This window comes from Pelecanus crispus, chromosome Z (genome assembly GCF_030463565.1).
Source record: "Pelecanus crispus isolate bPelCri1 chromosome Z, bPelCri1.pri, whole genome shotgun sequence".
NCBI lineage: Eukaryota > Metazoa > Chordata > Aves > Pelecaniformes > Pelecanidae > Pelecanus > Pelecanus crispus.
The window spans coordinates 42142552-42169796 of record NC_134676.1 but is presented as its reverse complement, the minus strand read 5'-3'; the positions used below and the strand labels follow the sequence as shown (position 1 = coordinate 42169796).

The 27245-nt window shown below is 38.9% G+C and overlaps 1 protein-coding gene across 1 annotated transcript in view; it reads right to left on the bottom strand.

Annotated features, from left to right (window-relative positions):
• CEP78 (centrosomal protein 78) overlaps positions 1-14066 on the bottom strand; it is a 29992-nt gene extending 15926 nt beyond the window's left edge. The window contains exons 1-10 of the mRNA XM_075726603.1: positions 13998-14066; positions 11346-11622; positions 10950-11125; positions 10256-10328; positions 9599-9702; positions 8629-8803; positions 6605-6718; positions 6292-6356; positions 1885-1993; positions 121-256 (exon numbers count right to left, since the gene is read on the bottom strand). Coding sequence (XP_075582718.1) covers positions 121-256; positions 1885-1993; positions 6292-6356; positions 6605-6718; positions 8629-8803; positions 9599-9702; positions 10256-10328; positions 10950-11125; positions 11346-11598 — 1205 coding nt within the window. The 5' untranslated portion in view covers positions 11599-11622; positions 13998-14066. The remainder of the gene's footprint in view (positions 1-120; positions 257-1884; positions 1994-6291; positions 6357-6604; positions 6719-8628; positions 8804-9598; positions 9703-10255; positions 10329-10949; positions 11126-11345; positions 11623-13997) is intronic.
• Between the last annotated feature and the right edge of the window lie 13179 nt (positions 14067-27245).

Here is a 27245-nt window from a genome sequence, read left to right as displayed (position 1 = left end):
ATATGAAATTCTGTGTGTAACTTTCAAATACATATTTTAAAAACCTAACACTGCTCTCTACTACATTTATCATGTAGGTTTTATGCTTTAATATTTTTCTTTGTACTTTGAAAACCTCACCTGCATCTCTTTGCACGTTCTGCAGTCCGCCAAGGAAGGAAGCCTTTTGTACCTGGTGGTAATGGTTTTGGTGAGTAACTATCTTTCACAGACATATTTTTTTTCCCAGGACTTAGAGACTTTTTAGACGTTAATCCTGTATTGAACAGCAAGAATAGGAGAGAAGATAACTCATTATATCTAGTTATTTACATATAAATTTGCAGCTTACTCTTCATAAGTAAAATTTCCTGTGTAAAAAAGGGACTGTAGGAAATCTACCTTTCAGTCTAAAGGTGCTAAGTGTTCAAAAACTTTTATTCTACTTCTCAAAAAGACGGGTGGACAGCTTATCTGTTTGCAATGATAAGCTGGTATACTTAACTGTTATGTTAGGTTGACCTAAGTAAGACATGCTGTTATTCAAAAAAGGAAGCAAAAGTTTTGAAGCTAAAGAGGTTTATTCACATTACTAATTTCAGATACCTAACTCCGTTGTCTCAGGTGGGAGCTTAGACAGTCCATGTAGACAATAAGGCTATCTATATGCTTCAAATTGCCCTCTAGCGGCTTTACTGTGAAGAACGTGGGTTTTGTAACTGACAAAATGCTTGAAGCTAAAACTGGAACTCACGTTGATTGCTTCTACAGAACACCAGCAATATCTTCACTTCAGAGGAATAAATAATGAAAAGTCATGTTCAGTAGTCCAGTCTTTTGTTGTTGTTCAAATCATACACTATCACTCAAAACAGATTCAGAATAAATACCTAGTGTGGATGACCACTCTACCCCAGGTTCTGTGTAAGTCAGAAACTAACAAGCCCAGAAAACTGTTCACCTAGTATTTGATACAGTTAAACTAGTGAGAATTCAGGTTATTGTTTCTCTGAGATCAACAAAACAACTAATTTTGTAACAGTATGGAAATGTGTAACTGTAGTAATGGGACTCCAAATTTCAGTTCATTCTCAACAAGTGAACAGGACAGAAGTTTTCACCTCCTGATTCCCTCCCTCTCTTAAGAAAAAAACAAACCCAAAACAAAACAAAACAAAAAACCCAAACCACCACAACCAGGCATTTTCGTCTTCCATCACCCTGATCACCAGTTTATTTGTACACAGATTTCAATTTGATTTATGCTTACCTCTCTGCTTCCAGATAACTAGAGCAAAGATGAAAGACAGCCAAATGTATTACAGTAAAATTTTTAGTAACTTACTGAAAAATATTTAGTGTATTGCAGCTATCAGTACTTAATTATAAATATTCAAGATACCTATGCTATTTTAAAGATACTGTTTATAACAGGTTTACATGAGGTTTAAAAAAAAAAATCTTAGAACATTTTGTACATAGTAAAAAATACATGCTTGCTTGTTCTGGCAGAGGACAGTCTGCTACAGAAAGGTTACAACATCAGAAGAAGTAGGCAACTTACTACTGCCAAGCTTCCTAGAAGTGAAAGCTTGGCAAGAGGATGCACTCAAAATAAATATGTGCAATGCTTCCACATATTTAAGTTAGCATATCCTACCACTTTTCCAGCCACGCATCTAGCAGCACTAAAAAGAAGAGCAAGTTTCCTACGGAAACCCCTGACGGTAGAAGAGACATTATTGAATTAAGAGTAAGTGGCAATTTTTTTTGAAGACAAGTATTCCGCAAAACACAGAATGTGTTTAGACACATTGTATATTTTATAATTAAAGCCCTTAAACACTGAAAGATTATTTTGCAGACAACATTTACTACAGCCAGAGAAAATAAAGACAATATTACCAATACGAATAGTAGCTTTTCCTTTTCGACCACTTCCTAGGACAATAGTTCTTTTCTTTGGTCTAGTTTTCAAAGCATCCTTGGAAGACGGAGACATCAGCCACTTATACTGGAAAATTTTTTTTAAAGAAAGACAAATTGTTTTAGTAACTGATACTTAAAGTGGTGCTCATTTAAGATTAGAAGGGTTTTTGTTGGATATATGGAGAACACTGCTAGTTACAGAAAACTTAATAATAAACTGTAAAATTAAGGAAAAACAAAAACCCCACAAAGCCCCAATTCAAAAACACAGATTCAATGCAAGTCTGAGTGCTACATTATCATAAAGTGTTCCCAGAACACCACTATAATACTCCATCCAATATTTTCCTTTCTCCTCTCCAAAACACTTCTCCTTTTATAGTAAAAAAAAATGGCATCAACCCTATAAAAAGGAAACTCTGACTTTTGCTTTCATTCTCAGAAAGCTGGCTTGCTAGGAATGACTGGCTCAGGCCAAAGTTCTCCAGAGTAATCAAAGCTTCCCTAACATGTTTTTGTATATCAATAAAGTTAGTATTTTAAAAAATAAGAAGTTTAATTTTCACTGCCTGTAATGAAAATTCATCCTCATGCAGTAAAAGCTTCCAAACTAAAATTAAGACATAGTGATAATCAAAGGCAATTGCTGTACTTCAAACTTCATTTCCTTATAGCAACAGCTGTATTCTTAAAGGTTCCCCTTTCCCCAGTAAAGGTTTTATTATTCCAGGTAGATATTCTTAAGTTACACTGTCACTTATTTTTCAGTATGCATCAAGCTACAGTTAGTAGAAAGTTTAGTGCTGAAGCAGCAGTCGAAGGAAATGAAGCTGATATTAACACAAAGCTTATCTCAGACAGCTCTCAGCATCAGAATACTAGGAACAGTATGCCAATGTTATTCCCACCTAATACACAGGGAAGATTAAAATGCCATTACTGTACTTTAACTAACCTAGTTTAGTCCAAGTTTATCATTGGCAAGAAAAACTTTTTTTTTTTTTTAAACTTTGGACACAAATAATCCTTGTACAAGTTTTGCTGTGTCTACAGCTGGATGTAGCTCCTGAGACAAGTGAATTTTCATTTTAAACTAAAAAATAGACAAAAAGAGTAAAATTAAATTGTAAACTTCTGAGACCAAGAGTATCTTAATTTTGTTTTATTACACACATAAAAGAGCAGCTGTACTAGGTTAAACCTAAAGTTCATCTAGAGCAGCATGTCCCTGGTCTAGGTGCCTGCTGCTGTTTGTACAACATGGAAGTATAAAGACAGCAAACGTATTAAGACAGTGTTGAAAAATGACTAAGTCCTTGAGCTGAGACTGTGCAAGTAACTTGTTTTATAGACACCTCCAGCAGATTTTTCCTTTAAGTTTAATCAGTCTCTCTCAGAATCTACACAAACTTTCACCACCTATTACACCCAATCATATCTATGATTACAATCCACTCTACCAGCTATGCAGTGCTGCTAGGATAATACAACTTTCCTTTGTTTTAGCTGACCATCACATTTAAAGGCATCAATTAGCAGCAGGCAGCTCTTCTTGCAAACTTGAAAACCCGACCCAAAAGGCAAGCACCTACACATTATTGAAAAGCAAGGAGAAACAACCAGTTTTTATGCAGAACAGGATGGAAGGGCTGCTGTGACTGGTGTCCAGTCAGTGGTGACACTACATTACAGGCTATTTGTGGCAGCCAAGACACGATCTTTTGTAGTTATGATGGCTTATTATTATGAGGCCATTCAAAAGCCCACCAAACTTCTCTTTGTAAAGCAACACAGCAGCACCTTAGTATATTTTCTGCATAAGCAAAACCATGGAGTTGACACAACAGGTGCCACGATGAGATGTAGAGAATGCAGCTCTGCCACTTCTCAGATATAAACAAATTCAACACTTCATTGAGTTTTACTCATGAGAATTTAACAGTTAGGTTTTGGCAGGATAAAAAGCTGAAACTAGAGGCAGTACTAGGGATGATCATCCATTTAACTCTTTTGTTATCTGTGGGTGAGATATGGTATGAGTTGGGCCACTTGCTGCAAGAGTAAGCGACAGATTAGTTTCACAGAGAAAATTACGTCTTACACCTTGCATTCAAGAAGTCTCTACCCACAGGCTGAACATAGTCCAACTGATTCTTCATTTTCTATCAACACAAAATCCAGATCTCTAGCAACTACAATAGGTAAAAGAAAAAAAATCCCTACTAAATTAAATAATTTCCAAGATAGATACCCATGTTTTCTCCAGCACATCCTTTTAAAACCTCACAGGTTTGGATGCAGTACACAGATGATGAATGGAAGCAATGTAGATGCTAACTGACTGTATTCTGTTTAACAAGCTTAAGCTACAAGAAACAAACATTGCTTCTTTAAATTTGTAAACTTAGTCTGTAAAGGATCCTCCATAAAAAAAACTAATGGAAAATCTGAAAAATAACTGAAATTTTTGTATTATGCTAAAACTTTTTAAGAATAGAAAGAACCACAGTGTTAGTTACATCCAGAATTTAGAATATGTCATTAGGACTCTCACAAGTACACTGTTAAATTGTTTTTACTTGTAAGTTGGGTTTTTTTATATCATATGGCTGAATTTTGACTACTGACAGAATGAAGAAACAGTCCTTGCAGTTCTTTCTGCAATGGAGCTTAATAACTGTTTGTCTTCGTTAATACCTCTGACAATTTACTAATTTATTCCCGGAGTTTTGACTCCTTTAAAAAAAAAAAAAAAAAACACAAAACAACACACCACCAATACCCACACACAACCCAGCACAACAAAACAAAGCCCCACATGGCTGACTTTCAGTATAGAGCACATTAAGACACTAGCTCAATGAAACTCAACTGTTTTTCTCTTCATAATATCCAGGTTTCTGTAACTGAGTTCAAAGCCAACTGTAAATCCTAGACTATGGTAGTAAATGTTTCAGTTTCAAAAGAATATCAACATCCAATGTTTGCATTTGTCTTGCTAAACAGGTGGATTATCCCTTTTTGAGCATCTGCACTGTTCCCATGATAAACAGCAGATGTTACTTACAATAGCCTACTACAAAATAAAGGATCTACGCTGGTTTTATTTGCAGAAGAAGCAAAGTTACTTATAAAGCTAGTCGTCAGTCCTTTTTCATTCATATCGTTAACAAGGTATGCAGAATTACTAGCATCACCAATAAGACTTAAGATACTGCGCTATCTGGATGAATATAAAACAAATTTCTTAAGTGATCTCTTAGTATATGGGAGATTCCTCAGAGAGTTGCCTCTTTTCACAGTTCAACTTTCCAGTAATCTTGAGGATCTCTAAGCAGATGCTATTTTCATGTGATCCCTGCAACATTTTGCAAGTGTTGATTGCATCTGCCAAGGAGAAAGAACCTACTCCTTCATAACCATAACCAACCTCAATTTCTCCAAAAAAGTCTTTAAGAGATTGAACTGGACAACTGTATTAATCCTCAAGGAATGCTACACACAAACTTCTCAGTTTACTAGGTAGTCCCTACAGATCCACAGCTCTGGCTTTTAAGCCTTTTCAAAACCAAAAGAGCAGTAAGTTCCAGAACAAGAACTGGGATTGTTGCAGCTCTGTGAAAACAAGAACAAGAGTATGCTCATTTGTTTGCCGTCTCCTTTGGGAACTGAATCTGGTGTCTGTTATAAACAGAAGACTCAGTATTTAAACAGTATATCTAATCATAAATGGTCCAGATACTCAGTTTATGCATGTTACTGTAAACTCTCTACGGACTTTTAGATAAAGAATGCAAGGGGTACTGTACTTTAACTAAGCTCTGGTTTCTTAGATGGTTACTATCAGAAAGGATAGTCTTGAGTAACTTAAAAAAAAAAATCTTAACTATGTAAATTATTGACAAAAAATAAGTTTCAAAATAAATTAAGTTTTAAATTTTAAATTGTGATTTCCTTTACTTTTTAATGAAAAGTTATTATTCATGGTAACAAGAAAGACACATGTAGTAGAAAGCCTTCCAGCAGTCCAGCAGCAATATTTACTTAACGTTCTACGGTAATGACGAAGCATGCACACACATTTCCATTTTTCTTTTCATTAAATGGATATCACAGTTTTATTACATGTTACCTCTTTAATTACATAAAAAATCATACAAAATGGCTAATATAATATCATGTTGCTGCTAGTGTTTTTAGTTTTTCGCTTCATAGTGTTTTTTTGGTTCTATTTAAAATGCGTAAGAGTCAGACTTCTGTTTACAACTAGAATAGCTGGTTTAGATTAATTCTGCGCAAAGTTATCCTTTGAAAAAAAAAAAAAAAATGCAATGGCAGCTACAAAGAAAACCCCAAACTCACTCCAAAATGGCTAACACATACCTCTGAATTAGCACTATTTCCATTCATAAGAACTCTTTCAATAATGTTTTTCATCGTAATGTGATCTAGAATGAATGAAGGTATCTTATTAAGAATTTCCTGTATGAGACAAGTATTTATGCAAACAAACAGATCACTGAATAAGCAGTACACATTATCTACCCTGCTCCCTTCCCTCATTTTAAAAATGTTTAGCAAAATACTGTTGCAGATTTTTTCCTTAAAAGCAGTTTATTTCCCCCCCACCCAGAGTTACTGAAAAAAAAAAACCAAACCACCCACAAAAAGGACAAAGGTAGCTACAGATACATACCAATTAATGGATTTTTTCTTACATCAAGTACCACTAATGTTCTATTACTTTGAAGAGCATCTAATAATGACCTTGCTCCTTCATTGGATATTCCACACTGCTGCAAATCAAGTGCTAAAACATTTAAGGAGGAAAAAAAAAAAAAAAAAAAAGTCAGTGGTATAACCTCTACTCAATATCTAATACAATTAATCCACACCTGCTGAAAACCTCCATTTCACAGAACATGAAGCATGAAAAACAAGGACATGACAGTAACAGCCATGTGTAAAAACAAGAAGATGACTTTCAGAGAAGAAACTAGAAATTTAGATCAGCATTATAGATCAACATTAAGAAATAACTGCTAAACGACTGCAAAGGAAGAAATATAAAAATCACTGTTCTTGACAATTCCTAGTAGTTATAATATTCCCAGGCACCAATTAATTCAACTGCCCAAGGTAACATCGTATGTACAAACACACAACTTATGCCTAAAAAGTCTGAGTCAATTCTTCCACAAGTTCATTGCTTGCACACATCAGTAAGTTACATGGTCGCAATGAAATAATACTAGCATGGCTTTGGCATTTATTTCATGTTGTGCATGCACAGTATCACAGAACAGCTGAGGTTGGAAGGGACCTCTGGAGGGCATCCTGCCAAACCCCCCGGCTCAACCAGGCTCACTTAAAGCCACTTGCCCCATACCATGTCCAGACAGCTCTTAAAGACCTCCAGGGGTGAAGACTCTAAAACCACTGCGGGCATCCTGTGCCAGTGTTCGGTCACCCTCACAGTAAGAAAGTGTTTCCTGACGTTCAGGAGGGACCTCCAGTGTTTCAGTCTGTGCCCACTTCCTCTTGCCCTGTCACCAAGTACCACTGGAAAGAGCCTGGCTCCATCCTCTCTACAGTCTCCCTTCAGGTATTTGTATGCCTTGACGAGACCTGCCCTGAGCCTTCTCTTCTCCAGGCTAAACAGTTCCAGCTCCCTCAGCCTTTTCCAAAATGAGAGTTGCTCTAGTCCCTTCATCATCTTAGTGGCCCTTTGCTGGACTCTCTCCAGTAGCTCCAGCTCTCTCCTGTACCGGGGAGCCCCCATCTGGCCTCACCAGTGCTGAGTAGAGGCCAAGAATCACTTCCCTCAACCTGCTCGCAAGTCTCTACCTAATGCAGCCCAGGATACCATTAGCCTTCTTTGCCACAAGAGCACTTTGCTGGCTCATGGTCAGCTTGTTGTCCACCAGGACCTCCAGGACCCTTTCTGCAAAGCTGCTTTGTAGCCACGCAGCCCCCAGAATGTTCTGGTGAATGCAATTATTCCTGCCCAGGTGCAGGACTTTACACTTCCTTTTGTAAAACTTCATGAGGTTCCCATCAGTTCAATTCTCCAGCCTGTTGAGGTACCTCTGGATGGCAGGACATCCCCACCTCCCCAGGGACCCAAGTAAGGCTGACTGACCTGTAGCTCCCTGGGTCCTTCTTCCCAGCCTTCTTGAAGACAGAAGTGACATTTGCTATCCTCCAGTCGTCAGGCACCCCTCCCAATCACCATGATCCTTCAAAGATTATTAGGAGTGGCCTCAAAATGACATCAGCCAGCTCCCTCAGCACTTGTGGATGCATCCCATCAGGGCCTATGGACTTCTGTATGTCCAGTTTGCTTAAGTATTCTCTAATCTGATCCTCTTCCACCAGTATGCATGTTATCTGTACACTTGGCTCAAACTACAAAACACTTTCAACAGGTAAGTATTTGATTCCATGTACAGAATACTATGACTTACACCACCACCATTAGTCATTTTGCACAGATATATTGTAGAACAAATTGCTTCTCCAAAATACTAGAGGACAATACTAGATGACACAATAATATTCAGACACTTTGACAACTGAATAGAGGAACAGAGATTTCTGTTGAAAGATTACTCTTTCGTAGCTAAATAGTGAGTTATTCTCCGGCTACATCTGCTGTAACTGACAATTATGTTTTCTGCCTGCCAGTACTCTATCTTAAGAGTGAATATTTCACAATACCTTTTAGCCAAAGGTCCTCTCCTAGACAGTCTGCAAGGGCACTTGCTCCTCTATCTCCAACAAGCATGTTGCAGTTGAAAGTAATCCGCCTCAAGCCAGTCATATAGTCAAGGTCGGGTTTCCTGTAACGTAGGCTTTCAGCCCAAGCTTCACCGTGTCTTTTCATTGCCTGGTGCTTTGCAAACAAAAAAGCTGTTACCAAGTGCAAAGGCAAAGCCGTTACTGATGATGAGAAGATCACAAGTTATCTTTGTTTGCAACTGATGTTTAATGGCTTCAGTGCTGATATAAGAAACACAGTTATACCATTTCTGAGTTCAGGAAATTCAAGTAATTTTTAAACATTACAGGTAAGTCATGTTTGTTCTGATCATCCAACCTGCAATGCACATTATTAAATATGGCTATGAAACATGTTATTACCTTCTTTTGGCAGACAGACACTTTCAACACATCTTAAATAGGAAATACACACTAGGAAATTATGTGCTTTCATACAAACCAATATTAATATTAATTAGGATATTGTACTAGTCACAAGCTTACTAATCAGTTAATTCATAGCTTCTAAACTGTAAACTCAATTATTCTTACCCAATGCTTAAGGATACTCAAGACAAAGACATTTTTCAAAATTTGTGACAATGAAAGAAGAGCTCCCCAAAACAGGTGCCAGACATTTACAGCCCTAATCCTCATTTAAAGAAAATACATCGGTCTGAACTGTTAATTGTTTAACTGATGCTTAGCAAGAAATTCCGTATTTAAATCCCACACCAGTAAACTAAGCTGCTTTTGGCATACAAAGTCACAAGTTTCAGGAGTATTCACATGCTTAACTTCAGTATTCACATACACTGCTCACAAAGGGGTTTGACGGATTTAGAGCTTGAAGGTAAAAGAAAAAAAAAAAATCACACGTATTTAAGTTCTTGTGAACATCTGGTTCTAAGTAAGGTGATTAAATTACCTTTAATACATTTGCTATATGTTCTGCTCCTCGCCATGTGAGGCTACATCCTGTGAAGTTCACGTATCTGATAGTAGCTGAATTCTTTATGCTCTGACAGATTGCTGAAGAAAACAAAAGCATGCATGTTATCTATACACCCCACAGCCAGATTATCACAACACACTTTTTCATTGCCATTAAGAAGCTGAATCAGCTTTAACAGGCAAAAGCTTTGAAAAAGAACTAGCCTTGAAATACAATGTATATTTTAAACACATTTAAAGTGTTCTAAGATTATATATTTCTAGCACAAGTGTTTAGCAAAGACTATCTGAACAATCTAGAACATATTTTATTTCAGTTTACTTATGTAAACATAAATCAAGGAAGAGTTAACCTCAAATACTAGGACTGTTGTTTTAAATAAAAGTATTAACTTCATCATAAAGTAGTATGGCTATTTACTAGCATCAAGTGAAGAAATTCAAGTCTTTAAATGTTGTTAAGTCATGTAGAATAAAGTGAAGATTGTCATTTTAATCACTATAGACAAATTTAAAACAGGAATGGAAATACTGAAAAAACTTAGTTATTTGTATAAATGTAAACACATATTTATATAAAGGACTAAAAAAAGACAGAAGTATATTTACACGGTTCCGATTCTGAACTTACTTTCTAATCCTCCATCTCCAATTGGACAGTGGGCTAAAGAGACACTCTCCAGAGATGAAGCTGTGGCCAGGCCCTTCAGAATAAAAACAATGTTTGTTAACTGGCTTGAAAAGGAAAAATACAGAGAAACAACCAAGTCACCCAAACTGCTCAGAACTCTTCATGCTCCCTACAAGAAATTCCAGGGGGTTCAGAGCAAGGTCGAAACAAGTGAATCTTAAAGCTCAGTTTAAGCGGGTTCATTTCTTTGGCACAGGAGAAGCCATAGCCTATGGGCAACAAACAACAATCTCCTTTCCTAGAAGCCACTCACGAGTGAACTGGAGAGTGTTCCAATAACACATCTTGAAGACCTGTTTTTATCTCCTTGGTGTCCCACAACTTTCCTTCTGTCATGAACATGCACAGTATGTTCAGTCACAAGCCTAAGTAATACACCCCAAACACATGGCACAGATGTTGCCAAGACCCTTCTAATAAGCCCTGATGAATCAGGGCAAGGGAAGCTTATGTGATTTTGACAGGTTCAGCAAGACTAGGTTATACTAAATGTTTCAGCAGAATCATTCATGTGATGGATGACACAAAGATATCTTAGAAGAGGAACATCCTCGTCTGTGACAAATATTTATAAAATGTAGTTGCTATTTCTCTACGTTCTAAGCATATTTTCCATATATTAATATATTCTCACCTTTGTTAAAAGTATTAGATCTCTCTCCCTCAGAACCAAACCCTGCAGTTCTAAAATTTTTAGTACATCTGATATACTGAGGCAGCCTTTGACAGCTTTGCATAGCTGGCCGGTCAGGTCTTTTGACCGAATTGCTGGAATTCTCCTTCTGAAGTAAGTTTTGTACCTTTCAACACCTAGTAAACAACAAAAATTACACATCAGTAAAATCCAGTCCCTATTGACTTAAAAGCATCATAATCACACCTTGCTTTTTTGCTTCTTTTCTTAAATAGAAGTAATTCCTTAGGAATTACAATTGCTCCCCCCATGTATTCATTCACACAAAAGTTTTATGCAACAAATTCTAACATGCATACATCAACATATTTATCTTTTATAGTCATCACTACAAACCTGATTCTCCAAGACCTTGTTGATGAAAACTTCTTATTCCAATAGAAGTCAGAGTCTTATTATGCCTGATAGCATTCAGAAGTGGTGCCCAATCAGAAGCTTTGATGCGATCTACAATTAGATCAAGAGCACCCTGAGTCAGGTTAGCCTTCACAGCTTTCAGTGGGACGGAGCCTTGAAGAGCACAGAGATGTTCATAATGTGAGTAGAAATCCAGCATGCACTGTCTTCTTATTTTGACTGACTCAATCATTTCTTTTATGTGATAACTGTCACTCTAAAATAAGGGAGGAAGGGGGGGGAAAAAAAAAAGATATAAACTTTTTCCAATGTATAACTGATTTCCCAACAGTCGCAATTCAAAATGCATATGCAAAACATGAGTATGTTCATGCATATTTTATAGCATTTACATGTCTTTGATGTGGCAGCTAAAACACTGATGTCTTGTGATGCTCGCTACCTGTGTAAGTACAGCTAAATGAATAAAGGGATGAAAAAAAAACAATGAACAAACCTGCATTTTTATTCTCCCACACAATAAGGTATCTCCAAAACACAAAAGGCCTAATGTTCAAGCACTAACTGCTGTAAAGTTCTTGTTCTCCTCTTAAAATTTAATTTTGTAGTGTCAGGGTATGCAGACTCCTGAAAGCCTTGGGACACTCCCTGACCCAACATCAAGGGATACAAATAACTATTCCATAGAGAACTAGTTGTGAGCTTCTCTGCTACTTCAATCAAAAGTCTAAATTCTCATAATACAGAATAAGATGTGTGTTTTCCTAAATATTTTTGCTATTGCATACCTTATATACTTAACCCAGTAAATTTAGGAAAGCACTTTTCAGGTGTAAGTTTTTGTTACACATTAGGACCCATGTAGCAAAACAGTACTAACACCCAGGTAGAATCTCTTAGTACTGCTACAGCACAGCTATTAGGAGTAGTTCATTCCATAGCCTCAACAGGGATATTTGTCAGTATATTTAAAGGACCCATTTATTTATTTATTTATTACTCAAGAGGGCGTTAATTATGCCACACATGATATCAAACATTGTTCACACTGCAAACATTTTTTCATATTGTTAAAGACTAGAAAGCTTCAGCCAATCTTCTGAAACACTCTCTATATCAACAGGGGACATGTACTGGGTACGTACAAGCATGTGAGGACAGCCATTTGCAAGAATACAATTTAGAAAAAAAATAATCACATTATTAGTATTTGGATGACTGAAACTGTAATAATAATAGGAACAGAAACTCTAATAATAGTTCCCCTATGCTCTTTCATCTCTTTGATTTTAGCTCTGATTTACTAACATTAGATAATGACCAGAAACGACTAAATTATAATCAAACACTTCAGCTTCAGAAAGTGACTATCAACTGTAAAGCACCACTGACTTCAGGTGATGTATCAATGCGCAAAATATTAGTCTTTTATCTCCAGAGCTTAAGCAATATTCTTTCACATCAGCTTTCATTGCAACACCTGAACACCACACCTCTATGTAACTGAAGGAAAGAAAGGAGCTCCTCGGCCCCAGCACTGAATTTTAACCCACTTGCAGATAGAAAGGAAAAGGGCCAAACTAATCAGACCCACAATAACTTCCAATCCAGAACAACTATGTCAAGTAGAACTCTTCTGCATGCAAGTTAGTGCATATGAAACAACCCTAGAATACCTTGACTGGCTCTGAGAATGTACACAGGGGACAATTATTTACTACTGAAAGATCAATACAGAAGCAAGAAGACATCAGATGATACTAGCTGGTGACAAATTAAAGTTAAAAAAAAGAAACAAAGCACAGACTAAAACTGAGAAATCCAGTTCCACGCTAAGAGTTTTTAGGAAGCTGTAAGTTTATAGCGATTTACAGCTAGCCAAATTTATAAGGGGGTGAAAAAATTCCATACAAGACCACTGACCAGAGAAACAATGACCACGCTCTTACATCCGGAACTGCCAAACACACAGAGGAAGCTTAACTACAGGCTTACTCTCCGCTTATACACTTTATTAAGCATGGCCTGGTGGTCTGCTGGGGCTAAACACGTTTTATTTGACCTGCTGGACCACTGCATTTAAGTTTGTAACACAGCATCCACCTAACGTACGCAATAGGGAACTCTGGTTTTAATTAGGCTAAAATAGTTTATGTTTCACCCACTCAATATTGCCATCAACTCAGGGGGCTACTTCGGCGCTCTGCTTCCCCAACAAAGTACACCATTAAACCAGCAGGCACTGGGGACCGCTCTGTTCGCCATCAGCCAGGCGGCTACGAGAGAAGCGCCGGGGGGGGGGGGGGGGGGGCGGGAACAGCGCTCCCTGCTGCCCCAGACCACACAACCCCCCCCCGCCCCCGGCTCGGACGGTCCCACCTTCCCGCAAAGGGCCTCAGCCAGCTCCTGCGGACTCCCAGCTGCCCCGCCAGCCCCTTCTCCGCTCCTCCACCGTCGCACGGACACGACCGCGCAGGAGGTGCCCATCTTCTCCCCCATGCCCCGGCCCCGGCCCCGGCCCCGGCCCCGGCGCCTGCGATCCGCCGCTGAAGCGCGCCGGCGGTCACGGCGCACCTCCTCCCGAGCCCGCCGGCCGTTACGGGAGCCGTTACTGGAGCCGCCCACCTCCACACGGCCGCCGCCGGTTCCCCGGGATCCCAACGGCCGCTGGCCCGCCCTCCGCCACGTGGCGCGTCAGGTCGCCACCCCGATTGGCTGCCGCCCCTGCAGCCTCCCGCCTTCATACATTCAAAATGGCCGCGCCCCGGCGGTGCGGGCGCTCCTGGCCGCAGGGGCCGTTTGCACTGTGCGCAGTCGTTGGACATGGCGGGAGGCCGCCCGCAGTCAGTCAGTCAGTCAGTCAGTCAGCCAGCCAGCCGCCTCGGCTCCGGTGCGGTTGCGGCGGGCAGCGGGGAGGCGAGGCCTGTCCGTCCGTCTTCGGGGCCCTACCGCCGCGCTCCTGCTGAGCCCCGGCGGAAGGGCCGGGCCGGGCCGCACCGTTCCCTCACCTCCTCCCGTCCCCTCCTAGGCGGGCGCTGGGATCCGAGCGCAGCCCCGCCGCGGCGCGGCCTGGCCCCCGCCCGCCGCTGCCCCAGCCATGCACCTTGCTGGGGGGTGGCCTGCCTGGCGCTCGCCTGAGGCCGACGAGGCGGCCGGGGAATCGGCAAGGTACAGTTAGCTGTTCTGGTCACTGCTGCCGCGTAAATGGTCCTGCTGAGGCAGGGAAGGTTTAATTCGCTCCCTTCTCCTTCATCCCCGCACAAGCACAGCGTGTCTTTAGGCCAGAGCTAGACAGGAGGGATCTAAAAGCGGCAGAGGTTTTAGGCAGGAATTTTGCAGCTAAATGGAACCTCCTGTTTCAAAAAAAAACCCCAACCAAACCTGTAAATGCAGTGCTAGAGGAAAGGAAACATACTGTTCTTCAGTATGCTGTTAGGCACACTGCGTAGCTTTGCTGTCAGCAAAGCATACATGTAAGGAGCTGTACAGATACTGAAACAGTTTGAATTACAGCAATAGCTGCAGTCAGCTAGTGTCAGGGGAAGTAAACAAATCTCTCTCTTGAGCTACATTTCTCCTTAGTTTGCTAGGTTAGTTTACATAGATACGGCTTCAATTCAGGATCAGAGAGTTCGCACTAACATTCAGTGGGAAGCGTTACAAGGTGTGCCATCTCCGGCAAAATGATTCAGATGTAGTCCATGCGCTGATCCTAGAATATGCAGTTCATTCATGGGTAGAGACACCAGCTACTTAAGAAAATGATTACTGTAAATTGAGGACCAAGAGCGATTTGCTTATTTAAAAAGTTATGCTTCTAGTCTGCTTGTAGGCAGCAGGATTTAAACTCTAAAGCTGAGCAAAGTCCAGAGAAATTAAACAGGTTAAGGCCCCTAGAACACTGTATACACTGTCTTTAACTAACATCAGAAGCAACTGAGGTAGCCTGAGTGCTATAATCAAGTGTGCCAGAACAAGAATTACTTCAGTAAGTCTGAGGTCATAATCTGTACAAGTTGTTTCACCATGACATTTTGTGAATCTAACATAAACCATAAAATCTACACAGGGCCATAATCAGCCAAATGGCAACAGCAGTTTTTCATTTCTTGATGGTATGAAAAAACATTTCCGGTGCTTGTCATACCTCTGGGTGCCACAGACTAAACTCAAGCAAAATAAAATTTAAATATTCTCAAGAATCTTTACTTTTAAAGATTTGCTCTTTGTGCTGCTTAGTTAACAAATAGGGACTACTTCACTGCTAGTCCACATGCATTTTAAATTTTCTCTGATTAATATGTCCATAATCACTTTTGTAGTTTTTAGAAATTCTTTTACTCATTTCTCTGGACAGTCTTTTCACTCAGTCAGGATTTTGCTCTTCTATAGCATGACATCTGCAAACCATCTTTTATCTACAAATCAAAGGTGTAAGGTGATAACCACATCTTCTAAAATCACTTGGGGTGGAATTTTTAGGCACGTCCCTATTCTTTTTGGAAAATTAATCTAATGTGCTTGATATGATATTTCAGAAGCAGTAATTTGGAATTCTGTGCATTGCCATGAAAAATAGTAAGCACCTGTGAAGATTCCAGGAGGGACAGGATTTCTGGTGTTTGCAGACATTATATATTGGAGACTTGCCAGCCTTGCATTTTGTTGTCAATTTCAATGTCAATTATGCTGTTGACTCTAGAGACCAGGATTTCAACATGAATTTTGAATCACAGAAGCACTGTCACTGCCATGTAAATGAAGCAAGAAGCTTATCTGTATGCAATTGATTAGTCATGTGTTGTGCACCAAGAATAAGCCTGAAATAAAAGCAAGATGAAGTGATCAGACTGTTAATACAGCTCTTGTTATTTTCTGGCATGTCAAAACAAATGTCCATGTTCTTTATTGGATATAGCCTTGAAACAATCACACTAGATCTCCAAAACTGCAGGCTGCGTAGATCCTAATTAAGTTATAATTAAAAGGGAATCTGTCTTGTGAGTACATAAAAATCTCCAAAGCTGAAATTCATAGTACTAAAGAGAACCTGCTGCAAGTTGCTCCCTACGAAACTTTGTTTTCTTTAAAAAATAATGCTGAGCATCCCTTTTCTCAGCATTTGATTCATTGGGTTTGCTTTGCATTCTATTTAGTCCTCTAAAGTTTAAGATTTTTATTTCACATCTTTTTTTTTAATTCAAATTTTAGTACACATGACACAGATCTGCCGAAAGGGCTGGGTACTGAGGAAGTGTCAAAAGTGTTCTGTGTATATGAATCATGGTGTAGGCTCTAAATTCAGGCTTTATGCAGTAGGCAGCTGTAAAATGTGTAATTATGTACAGTTGATGTCTCATTCTGCATTCCAGTTTTTGGTTTGTAGGGTTTTCACAGCCTACAAACTGAAGTAATCCTCGTTTATGGTGACTGTTGCTTTGAAAATAACATAAAGGTTTGGATCATTGATCAGTTGCTAAAAATTTTAAATTTTTATTATATAATATATATAAATATTTAATTATATATTATATACTATATACTAGATATTATATGTAATAATAATTGTAATTATTGATATTGCCACTCAAGGGTTGTTCTAGATTTCCAGGAAAAAAAACATACAAGCAAGCTATGACCACTTCAGCCTGAACCGCCATATTGTGTGAATGGGGGGTATGTACTTACACTCTTATTTTGCAAGTGATAAAAAAGCCATATTATCTTCCTGTCACTCAAAGTATTCCATAGTCTTATGCGGTCACAGACTTCCATGTAGTTACACTAGTCTTATATATTCTATGTAGAAAGAACAGAAGACAGAAAATAAATGTATTAGAGCATCAAAGTTTGCCACAGTTGAGACTTAACAATACTTATTCAGGACACTAGAAAAGAGGCTGATGTACACTATTAGTGACTGACAAGGTACTAATACAATGTATTTTTTTAATAGCTTTTCTTCATTTCTTGCATTTATTCATTGCTGTATATAGAAGCCCAATTCACTCAGCAATGAGACCTTTTTTTTTGTTTCTTAGCAATTATCCATACAGTTAAAGTTGTATTTAAATATTTTTAAGCATATAATATATATGACATGCTTATAAAAACATATATTGTGGTGTACTTAGGTCTTGGAGTAAGCCACTTAGCTGTATTTATTTTATTCATGTTCAGTCATTGCCTGCATAGCACTTCTGACAATATTCTGACAACATTATGAAAGCTATTTACTTGTCTCATTAAAGCACTAAAAAATGAGACCTGGAATTTTTACTGTAGTTTTCTGTTTTCTCTTTGGCTACATTTTTCATTTTTATGTAAAATGTCCTGTATTTTGTAATTGTGAGTATAACCATTACTTGCTTTTCCAGTCAGAGACAGTTCCCATTACTGTTTTAGATCTTCAAAAATATGAAATGATTTGGTGAGATACCAGATGTCTCTGCTCCAAAGAACAGTCCCAAAACAGACCTAATTCTGTCACTTTGGCAAATGATGTCTTCTTCACCAGTCATCATTTTGCTGAATCTGTTGAACTAATTCTTGTTCTCACTGTTTTCTTCCTGTATCTTTCTAGGCCATATGCTCTTTGGAATTTTTTTTTTTTTTTGGGGGGGGTGTTTAATATATACTAATTCTGATTTTTAATCTGATTTAACACTACAGGCATTTGTCACTCTCACACCACAGCCGTTGCTAGCTTTCTTAGAGGTATTGGGGGGAAAAAAAGGGCTGTGCACTCTACCCTGGCAGTGGGTGGGCAGGAGATATTTTCTCTTGGCTTTATGAGGATGTCTGGCAGGTACCCTACTTTGCTGGTGTTCTTCCACATTATCCCTTACTGCATATAGTGTGTGTTAACAGAAGAACTTAACATTTTGTCTTTTTTTTAACTTCTGTATCTAGCCTTTTAAAGCCTGCTTCCAAGACTAAATAGCTAGCAATTTTCCTCTGTTCTGTAGAATGCCAGCTGGCATTGAATGCTAAGCGGCAAAAGGACAAAAACAAAATCTCCAAAACTATTTGAAAAAGTTTTAAGAGCTGCTGCTAGGGCAGTTCTTTATAGCTTTTGTCCAGAAGCCTGAGAGCAGACTTTGTTGCTAGGTGACAGCAAGCTAGGTTCCTCAAGCAAAAATGTACCGGTTCAGCCCGTAAACCTTTTGCTTAAACCAAGGAGGAAATAATTATTTCATTGTGTCATCATTAGACAGCTTTACCATATTCTTCTGGGAAGCTCATGACTGCATAATGACAACTGCACAGTGTTATTTATTATTTGCATTATACTGTAACAGGACATGGCACTTTAACACACACAAAACATGTAAAAATAACCACAAAATCTCAATGTCTAACTCAGGGTAGTCAAGGCACCTCAAGTTAAAAACAATGAGTCATTGTTTGTGAATTTTCACAGTAAGGCACACTGAGAGATCTAAAGAGGTATGAAACTTAGTATAAAGAAAGACGTTCTTCTGGTAATAAGGCATTGCACAAAAACTCTTAAACATGGGAGTGGGCTCAGGAGACTGAAGCAGTGGTAAAGAGATAATGCTTTGGACAGCCTGAAAGGAAAGGAAAAAGAGGAGTTGGCCAAGATGGAAGAACAAAATACTTCCGGACTAAAGAGGAAAAAAAAATGCTGAGTGCAAGAGTAAATATTCTTTGTTTTACAAATCTTGAGTTGGATATAGGCCAGATAGATTCAGTTCTTTTCTCTCTGCAACAGTGAGCCCTGCCATCCATTCCATGGACTAGCACTCATTTTAGTAGACTGGGAGCTCCAAGTCCATGTGATGAAGCCTGAATGCAAAGCAGAAGTTGTTGAGACTTTTGTCTACCACTGGCTTGCTTTCTGTTCTCGAAAGCTAGGTTTCTAGCCTGCAGTATAATTTTGTTGGTTTTTTTCTGTCTCACTGTCAGGTATATACAGAAAACCTTTTCTCTCTTTTTGTCTCTCCTTCTCATTCATTGTCTGCATTTTTAATATTTTTTTTTATTTTCTATTTTTCAGAATTGCTGTTTAATGAAATCAACCACCTAGGTACAAAAGTCTTAGAAAATAAATCATTATTCCTCCAAAAGTTGTACTGAAAACTATCTCAGATCAATTCTGAAAGTCGTATATTGTTACAACTTTAACAAGAAGGCACAATTAAAAAATCACCCAGAAAATTAAATGCCCCAAATTTAAGAAATTACTAAATAATGAGTGTGGAGCATATAGAAAGTATGAACAAAAATAAGAAAATCGTTTGCTGTGTGTTGATATATATGATGTATCAAATAAGATATATACTGTATATCGTATTGTGTATAGGATAAAATGTACAACATGTATATTTATAATTATATACAATTCTATATAGAAGAATATAAATTAAATATGTAAAAGAATATATGTGAAATAACATCTGGTTTTCTGTTGAAACAGATAAGTACATAAAATTTATGATATAATAATACGTATAAGAAAATAACGCACTTCTAGCTAACTGTTCTTGACCTTAATATCTCTCCTAGCTTTGGAACCATTTCCTAGACTTCATTGCACAGAGTTAGTCACACAGTTTGTCACGCAGTTTTGATTCACTACACAGACCTGCACAGCCTGAGCTGCGAGAGTAAGTTACAGTACCAGTAGTAATTGCTATATACTAATTTTGAGATCTATAGTAATTTTGAATATCAATGCTGAAGAAAGATGGAAAACATGGTTTTTCATGAGGGTAGCTTTCAGATACACTTTCTATCTGCTGAGGAAATGTACAGATTACAACAGACTTAATCACATAGAATTAAATGGTTGAAAGGAGGAATATTGTCTATCCTCATTCCAGCTTTGTAATGTTAATGCATAAGAAAGATGGTATTGCAAGGGGATCCTAATGCCTGAAGAACACAGAATTTTCCAGATAAAACATCTCCCAAGAGGCACAGACAGGAACCAAGACACCCAGGTAGCTACTGCCCTTGGCACTGCTGCTGAGCAGCCAGACACTCCCTCTGAATGCCTGCACGCCTTGGCCTGAAGAAGAGGAGGCGGCGGCAGCTAGCTGCACAGGATGAAGCTGGATATGGTTCTTACACAGCTTTCATTACCAGACCCGTACCACTTAGCTATACAGGGTAAGAGCTAAATTATCATTGGATTAAGTCAATGCAATGGAATTAATTCATCAAATATTTAGTGCATAATTATAATAATAAATGTATTTCTTCTGTTCAGCTTTCCAGTGTTACTAGTTCAATCACTTCTGACGTTTTACTCAATATATAATGACTTCTTATTTTCTGTTAATGGCAGGTCCCCATGTGACATTGAATGATGCTTGCTCAGACTCAGAATTTTTGCATACTTGCATAGTTCTCCTTGTGTCTTTGGATTTGAGAGATTTTCTATCAGGGTAATCCATAGGCCATTTTATATTTCTAGATACAAATTTCTTTCAAAAAGAGAGAACTAAAAGATCAACAAATGTATTTGGAACTGGATAAATGTATTCTTGGTTTTGACCTGACGTAAAGTTGAATGTATATTTTATTAAAATGTAGAAGGCCTTTATTAAAAGTTCGTAACAAAAACCATAGAAATTCAGAACTTCTTTGGAAAATATTGCCTAGTCTTCTGAAATTAGGAAGAGTCTTTATTATTTTCTACTGAGGTAATTTTACCTAGGTATTTTGCTAGATAATTTATAATTTCCCAAGGATTAACTAAAATTTCATCTTAGTAGGTTTTTGTGCAGTTTTCTAGATACCCATTTAGATTTGCATCTAAATTTAAAGTTCAGAGAAACGTGTATTTCAACCTTTAAATCAGGATCTTTTGGGGAAACAACCCACTGTGAAATCTGGGTTATGATCTATTTTGGCAATAGTATTCCATCACATAAGCCCATTACACTAAAAGTTATATTGTTTTAGTGGGCAATTTCTGTAATTTCCTTTTTTTGTTGTTGTTTTTACATCTTCTTTACAAATAGCTTTGTGTAAATAATTCAGCTGAATTGGAGGCCATTTGTTGAAAACTTTAGATGAAACTCGGCGAAAGGGAAGAAACATCTTTTTCTTGTTTAAATCAAATTCTACTCTTTCTTAAAAGCATTAAAATTGTCCTGAGTTAGAAATTTCTTTTAAACTGTTCTTTCAGGTGAAGCTTACCAATTTCCAAAACAAAGTAAATTCTCAAGGTAACTTATCCTTTTAAAGATAAACATTTGTGCTGTTTTCGCTGGGGTTTTAAATTACACATTAAGATCTTAAGTAACATATTTTTTATTTTGAACACCTTTTGCACATGTCATCTGAGAAAAATGCATTGCTAGTTCATTATACATATGAATGGCTCACAAAATACGCAAGCCGTAAGCACCAAAACCACAGAAATCCACTCAACTTCATAAACCTCTAGCCAAGGCACTGAATCAGGCACTGAGTTTTTTAAAATGCAAATAAGAAATTGTTAACTTCCTAAAAGTTATAAAAATATAACAAGGAAACAAAGTTTGATAATTTTGTAATGTCCAAAAGAAAAAAGGAAGTATACCAAAGAAACTTGTTTTACAAAGCCAGTTTTATTTCTCAATATAAAAGTATTTTAACTTCTACGACATGTAAGACAGACAAGCAAGAAAAGAATGAACTTGCATACTTTTAACCCAAACTTAAAAAATCACAGACTGTACAGTAATGACAAGCACAGTATTTCTTCCAAATACATTACTCAGAGAATGCTCAAATCGTCAGAATGCAAAATTAATTTCACTTCATGAGAGAAGGATACCACAGGAAGAATGAGTTTTTAGCACCAGTCTTTGAAAAAAGAAGACCTCAAGAGTGATTGTACTGTGCAAGAGAGTATTTTGAGGAAAGAAAGTGACATATTTAGATAGAAAATGTTACTTGTTTTTTGTGTAATGATCTGTGGCATTTGTATAAATTAATTTGAAACCTTTGATATTTTAATTCTTGTTTGCCTTTACTAAAAACACAGTGCACTTACGGTATGATTAATTTTAGTTAATCATAATGGAAGAAGTTCATAGCACTACATTTTTATAGTGTGATGTGAAGTTTGATTCTCTATTTAAAAGCACTTAAAGAACAACACAGAAGTTGTTGCACATGAAAAGATTTCAGGCTTTGCAATGAGGACTTTTTTGCAACACGTCACACAAAAATAAGAACTATGATACCACTAAATTTCAATATACTTGAGACAAATTTAAAAGAGTCAGCAATATTACTGCTGTCAAGAACTTTTTTTTTTGCCAACAAATCATAGCAAGGCTATATAATTTAGAGCTAGATTCAATTTTTCAACAAATCAAGCTCCATTTTCAGAACTAGGTAAGGTTGGATAAGAAATGGAAGGATACCATTTTAAGAATAGAATTTCACGAATAATGATGCACATATAAAGCAAAACCTAACTCTATTTCAGTCTACCCGAACTTCTCAAATCATCATCTGAGTTTTCAGAGCTGTCAAAGAACAAATACTTTATTGCTTATAAATGAAAAAAAATTTCTATTCAGAAATTAGTAAGAAACAGTAAGAAATTAGTAAGAATTAGTAAGAATGTGCATCCCTCAAACTGAGAATACGACAAATGTCCTTCTTGTTCAGACCAGGTGTCCCTCTAGCCCAATATTCATTCTCCTATAGTGGCTGATGGAAATATGGTGTAGGCAGAAAAGCCTGGCCCTTTTCTGCAGTCCACTCCCCTGTGTCTCCCAGCATCCACAGCTGGTTTAGTAGGCGTGTTGGGGAGGACATTCACACCTTGTCCTTTTGCTGTCCATTACTGACCTGTCACCCAGTACTTTGTGTAATCCATTTTTTGAAGTTGCTCGTGTTGTCTGCCTCTACAAGCTTCTGGGCAGCAAGTTCCACAAGTTCAACACTTGCTATGTAAGAACTTTTATTTTTTTACACAAAATCTCCTGGTTGTTTAATAAAATGTCCCTTAGTTCTGCAAATGTGGGATGTAGTACATAACAGTTCTGCATGCACTTAAGCAACCACCTTCGTGATTTTTTAAACTGCAATCATATCCTCAATCAGGTTTGTCTTCTCCAAACTGAAGTCCTGGTCCTTCTAATTTGTTCTTGCAAAGAAGCTGTTCCACTGCATGACTGTCGCCCTTCTCTGAGCTTTCTCTAAGGCCACTACATCCTTCCTGAGATGCAGAAAACAGAACTGGACATGGTACCCACAGCCCACGGGCTCACCAAGGTTTCGACCACAAGGAGATGCCTCTGACCTGTTTTCAGCACCCTTTTGGTGATTGCCAACATCCTGTTGTATTTTCAGCTGCTAATGCACACTGGGCCAATGATTTCAAAGAGGTGTCAGTAATTACTCCCAGAACTGCCTCCCAAGTGGTAAGTTTTGAGTTAAGTGTTATAAAAATATTTAATTGTGTGTGCTTAGTGTATCTCTCATTCTGAGTAGAATGATGTTTTCAGTGCTGGATTTTCCTATGCTTCCTCAGTCAAAAATAAAAAAAAGCCCATGAGTACTGATTTTAAAGCAGAGCACAGGAAAAACCTCTTCTGTGGTAGTCTGCATCCTTGGCCTACACTTCATGGAGAGAGCCCTTTGTGTCAGTTCAGCAGTACTGGTTTTGTGGAAGGAAAAAAGACAAAATGACAGCAGAAAAGCTTTTTAATATAATATAGAAGCAGTTTTCTTCATATAAAAATTAATTTTCCTGTTACTACTTCTACTCCAAGGGAGATGCACCTTCTTTTTATTCACCATGAATCTTTGACATTGTCCTGGTTTTGGCTGGGATAGAGTGAATTTTCTTCCCAGTAGCGGGCACAGTGCTGTGTTTTGGATTTAGTATGAGAATAATGTTGATAACATGCTGATGTTTCAGTTGTTGCTGAGTACTGCTTATGCTAGTCAAGGACTTTTCAGCTTCCCATGCTCTGCCAGGTACACAAAAAAACTGGGAGGCGGCACAGCCAGAACAGTTGATCCAAACTGACCAAAGGGCTATTCCATACCATATGACGTCATGCTCAGTATAGAAACTCGGGGGCGGGGGGGGGTTGGCCAGGGAGCAGCGATCGCTGTTCGGGAACTGTCTGGATATCGGTTGGCGGGTGGTGAGCAATTGCATTGTGCATCACTTGCTCTGTATATTATTATTTTATTATTGTTATTTTATCATTACTATTTTACTTTATTTCAATTATTAAACTGTTCTTATTTCAACCCAGGAGTGTTTCTCACTCTTACTCCTCCGGTTCTCTCCCCCATCCCACCAGGGCAAGGGGAGTGAGTGGCTGCGTGGTGCTTAGTTGCTGGCTGGGGCTAAACCACGACAGACATTATGCTGGGTGCTGCTTCAGAAGTCAGACAGCACTACTTAGGACATCCATCTAATATGTTTAACTATTTAAAAGAGCCTGAAACAACAAACAGTTTTGGATTCACTTGGCTAGATGAAGTGATTGGGTTGAAGTAGAAAATTAAGGAAGAATTTTAATACTGTTGTTCAAGAGCCTCAGAGGAGTGAAGTTTTTCAGAAACAAAAGCTGGTATTAGTACTTCACATATTCAATACAATCCAAATTGAAAAACTGAACACAAAATAGATATGGAGGCTTCATCTGTTACAGTAAGAAAACTCACGACTCACTAAAGAGTCTGCAATTCTGCTTGAACTTCCTCAAAATTATAATTGTATAGGAAATTGGAGGCCTGGGACTTTAGCAATTAACTACAGTGTATATATATGGCTGATGGCATTTAGAAAACACTAAGAGAAACATCCCATTTTCCCAAAACAGCAATATTTTTCAGCATTGTAGCCAAGGACAAACACATTTTCACAATAGTGACATATAAAGACACAGTAACGTTTCCCTGACTCAGAATAAAAAGTAGTCTGGCAGCCAACCATTGTTTGAAAAATGTTAAAGGGCAAAATCCAGCATCACAATCAGTACATGTGGACGTTGGAGGTGGGTGGAATGAAAGAGTGGGAGTACAGAAATAGGAGTATAGGAGTATAGAATATGCTGTCCTAGTTCTGAGATGGTATTTGTTTGATGGTACCTAAGAATTGCCTATATAAATATTTTTGATCAACAAGTAAATGATCTATTTCCCTGGATTTCACTGCCAATAAAGTCTCAATCTGGAAGTAGATTATTCTTTTCTCAGAGATTTCTCCACTGTTCAGAACATTATCTCACGCCCTTTTCTCGTGCTTGCAGTTCCGATGTCCTATTTCCATTTTCTCTGGAGAAGTCATAAATAAGTTATTGTACTGGCAGAGAAAAGAATCTAACAGGAATGGTGTGGTGTTTGTGTGTTCTCCAACATGTGTTAACTGCTGAACACGAATTCACTATATGAATATATACCTTCAGTGTCTTTTATGTTACTTTAACAGATCACTTTTTTTACATTATTAAGCACCAACTTGTAGTCTGCAAATTGAGACCCCCTACCCACAAGGAACGCTGTAGACACAAACCATGCTGACACTGTTTCTGATGCGGTTTGAAGGTGTAACAACATAGTGATGCAGGAATTTTTAGCCATTATTTTAATTATTTAGTTGTTGTATATAGAGCGTGCTCATTTTACATGATCACCTGAAAAGTCTAATAAAGACTTAAGTTTTACTGTGGCATGTGGCGTAATGCACAATGCTGCATGAGGTGGGCTGACCTTGGCTGGCTGCCAGATGCCCACCGAGCTGCTCTTTCTCTCCTCCTCAACAGTACAGGGGAAGACAAATTAAGAAGGAAATCTCATAGGTTGAGATAAAGACAGGGTGATCACTTACCATCATGGGCAAAACAGACTCAACTTGGGGAAGATTAATTTGCTGCCAATTAAAAATAGACTATGATGGTGCTAATCAAAGACAAAACCTAAAACCACTTTCCTACCAACCCCATCTTCTTCCCAGGCTCAACTTCACTCCTAACTCTTCTAGCTCCTCCCCACTGAGCAGCGCAGGGGGATGAGGAATGGGGGTTGTGGTCAGTCCATAACAGCTCCTCTCTTCTGCTCCTTCCTCCTCATGCTGTTCTCCTCCTCTGGCACAGGGTCCCTCCTACAGGATACAGTCCTTCACAAACTGCTCCAGCATGGGTCCTCCCATGGGGTGCAGTCTTTCAGGAACAGACTACTCCAGCCTGGGTCCCTCACAGGCCACAGCTCCTGCCAAGAGCCTGCTTCTGCGCGGGCTCTCCACGGGCTGCGGCTTCCCTCAGGGCATGTCCACCTGCTCCGGCGTGGGATCCTCCCCGGGCTGCAGGTGGGTATGTGCTCCACCGTGGGCCTCCGTGGGCTGCAGGGCCACAGCTTGCCTCTCCACGGTCTTCTCCACGGGCTGCAGGGGAAGCTCTGCTCTGGCGCCTGGAGCACCTCCTCCCCCTCCTTCTTTACTGACCTTGGTGTCTGCAGGGCTGCTTCTCCCCATTTTTCTCACTTCTCTCACAGCTGCCGTGCAGCGTTTCTTGCCCTTTCCTAAACAGGCTTTCCCTGAGGCGCCGCCACCGTGGCTGCAGTCCTTCAGGAGAACCTGCTCGGGCACAGCCTGCGCATGGGCTGCAGCTCCTTCGGCCCACCCCTCTGCTCCGGCACGGGGTGTCCCCTGGGCTGGAGCGTGGGTGTCAGCTCCACCGTGGAGACCATCCTCCTCCTCCTCCTCCCAGCCTGGCGTTAACTCTGCTCTTCCTCACTCCTTTTGTTCCTTCCACTTCTGCCTGTCTGGCATTTTTTGCCCTTTCCTAAACAGGCTTTCCCTGAGGGGCTGCCACGGTGGCTGCGGGGCCCAGCGCTGCCCTGGGCTGGGTCGGCTGGAACCGGCTGGAACCGGCTGGAACTGGTCGTGTC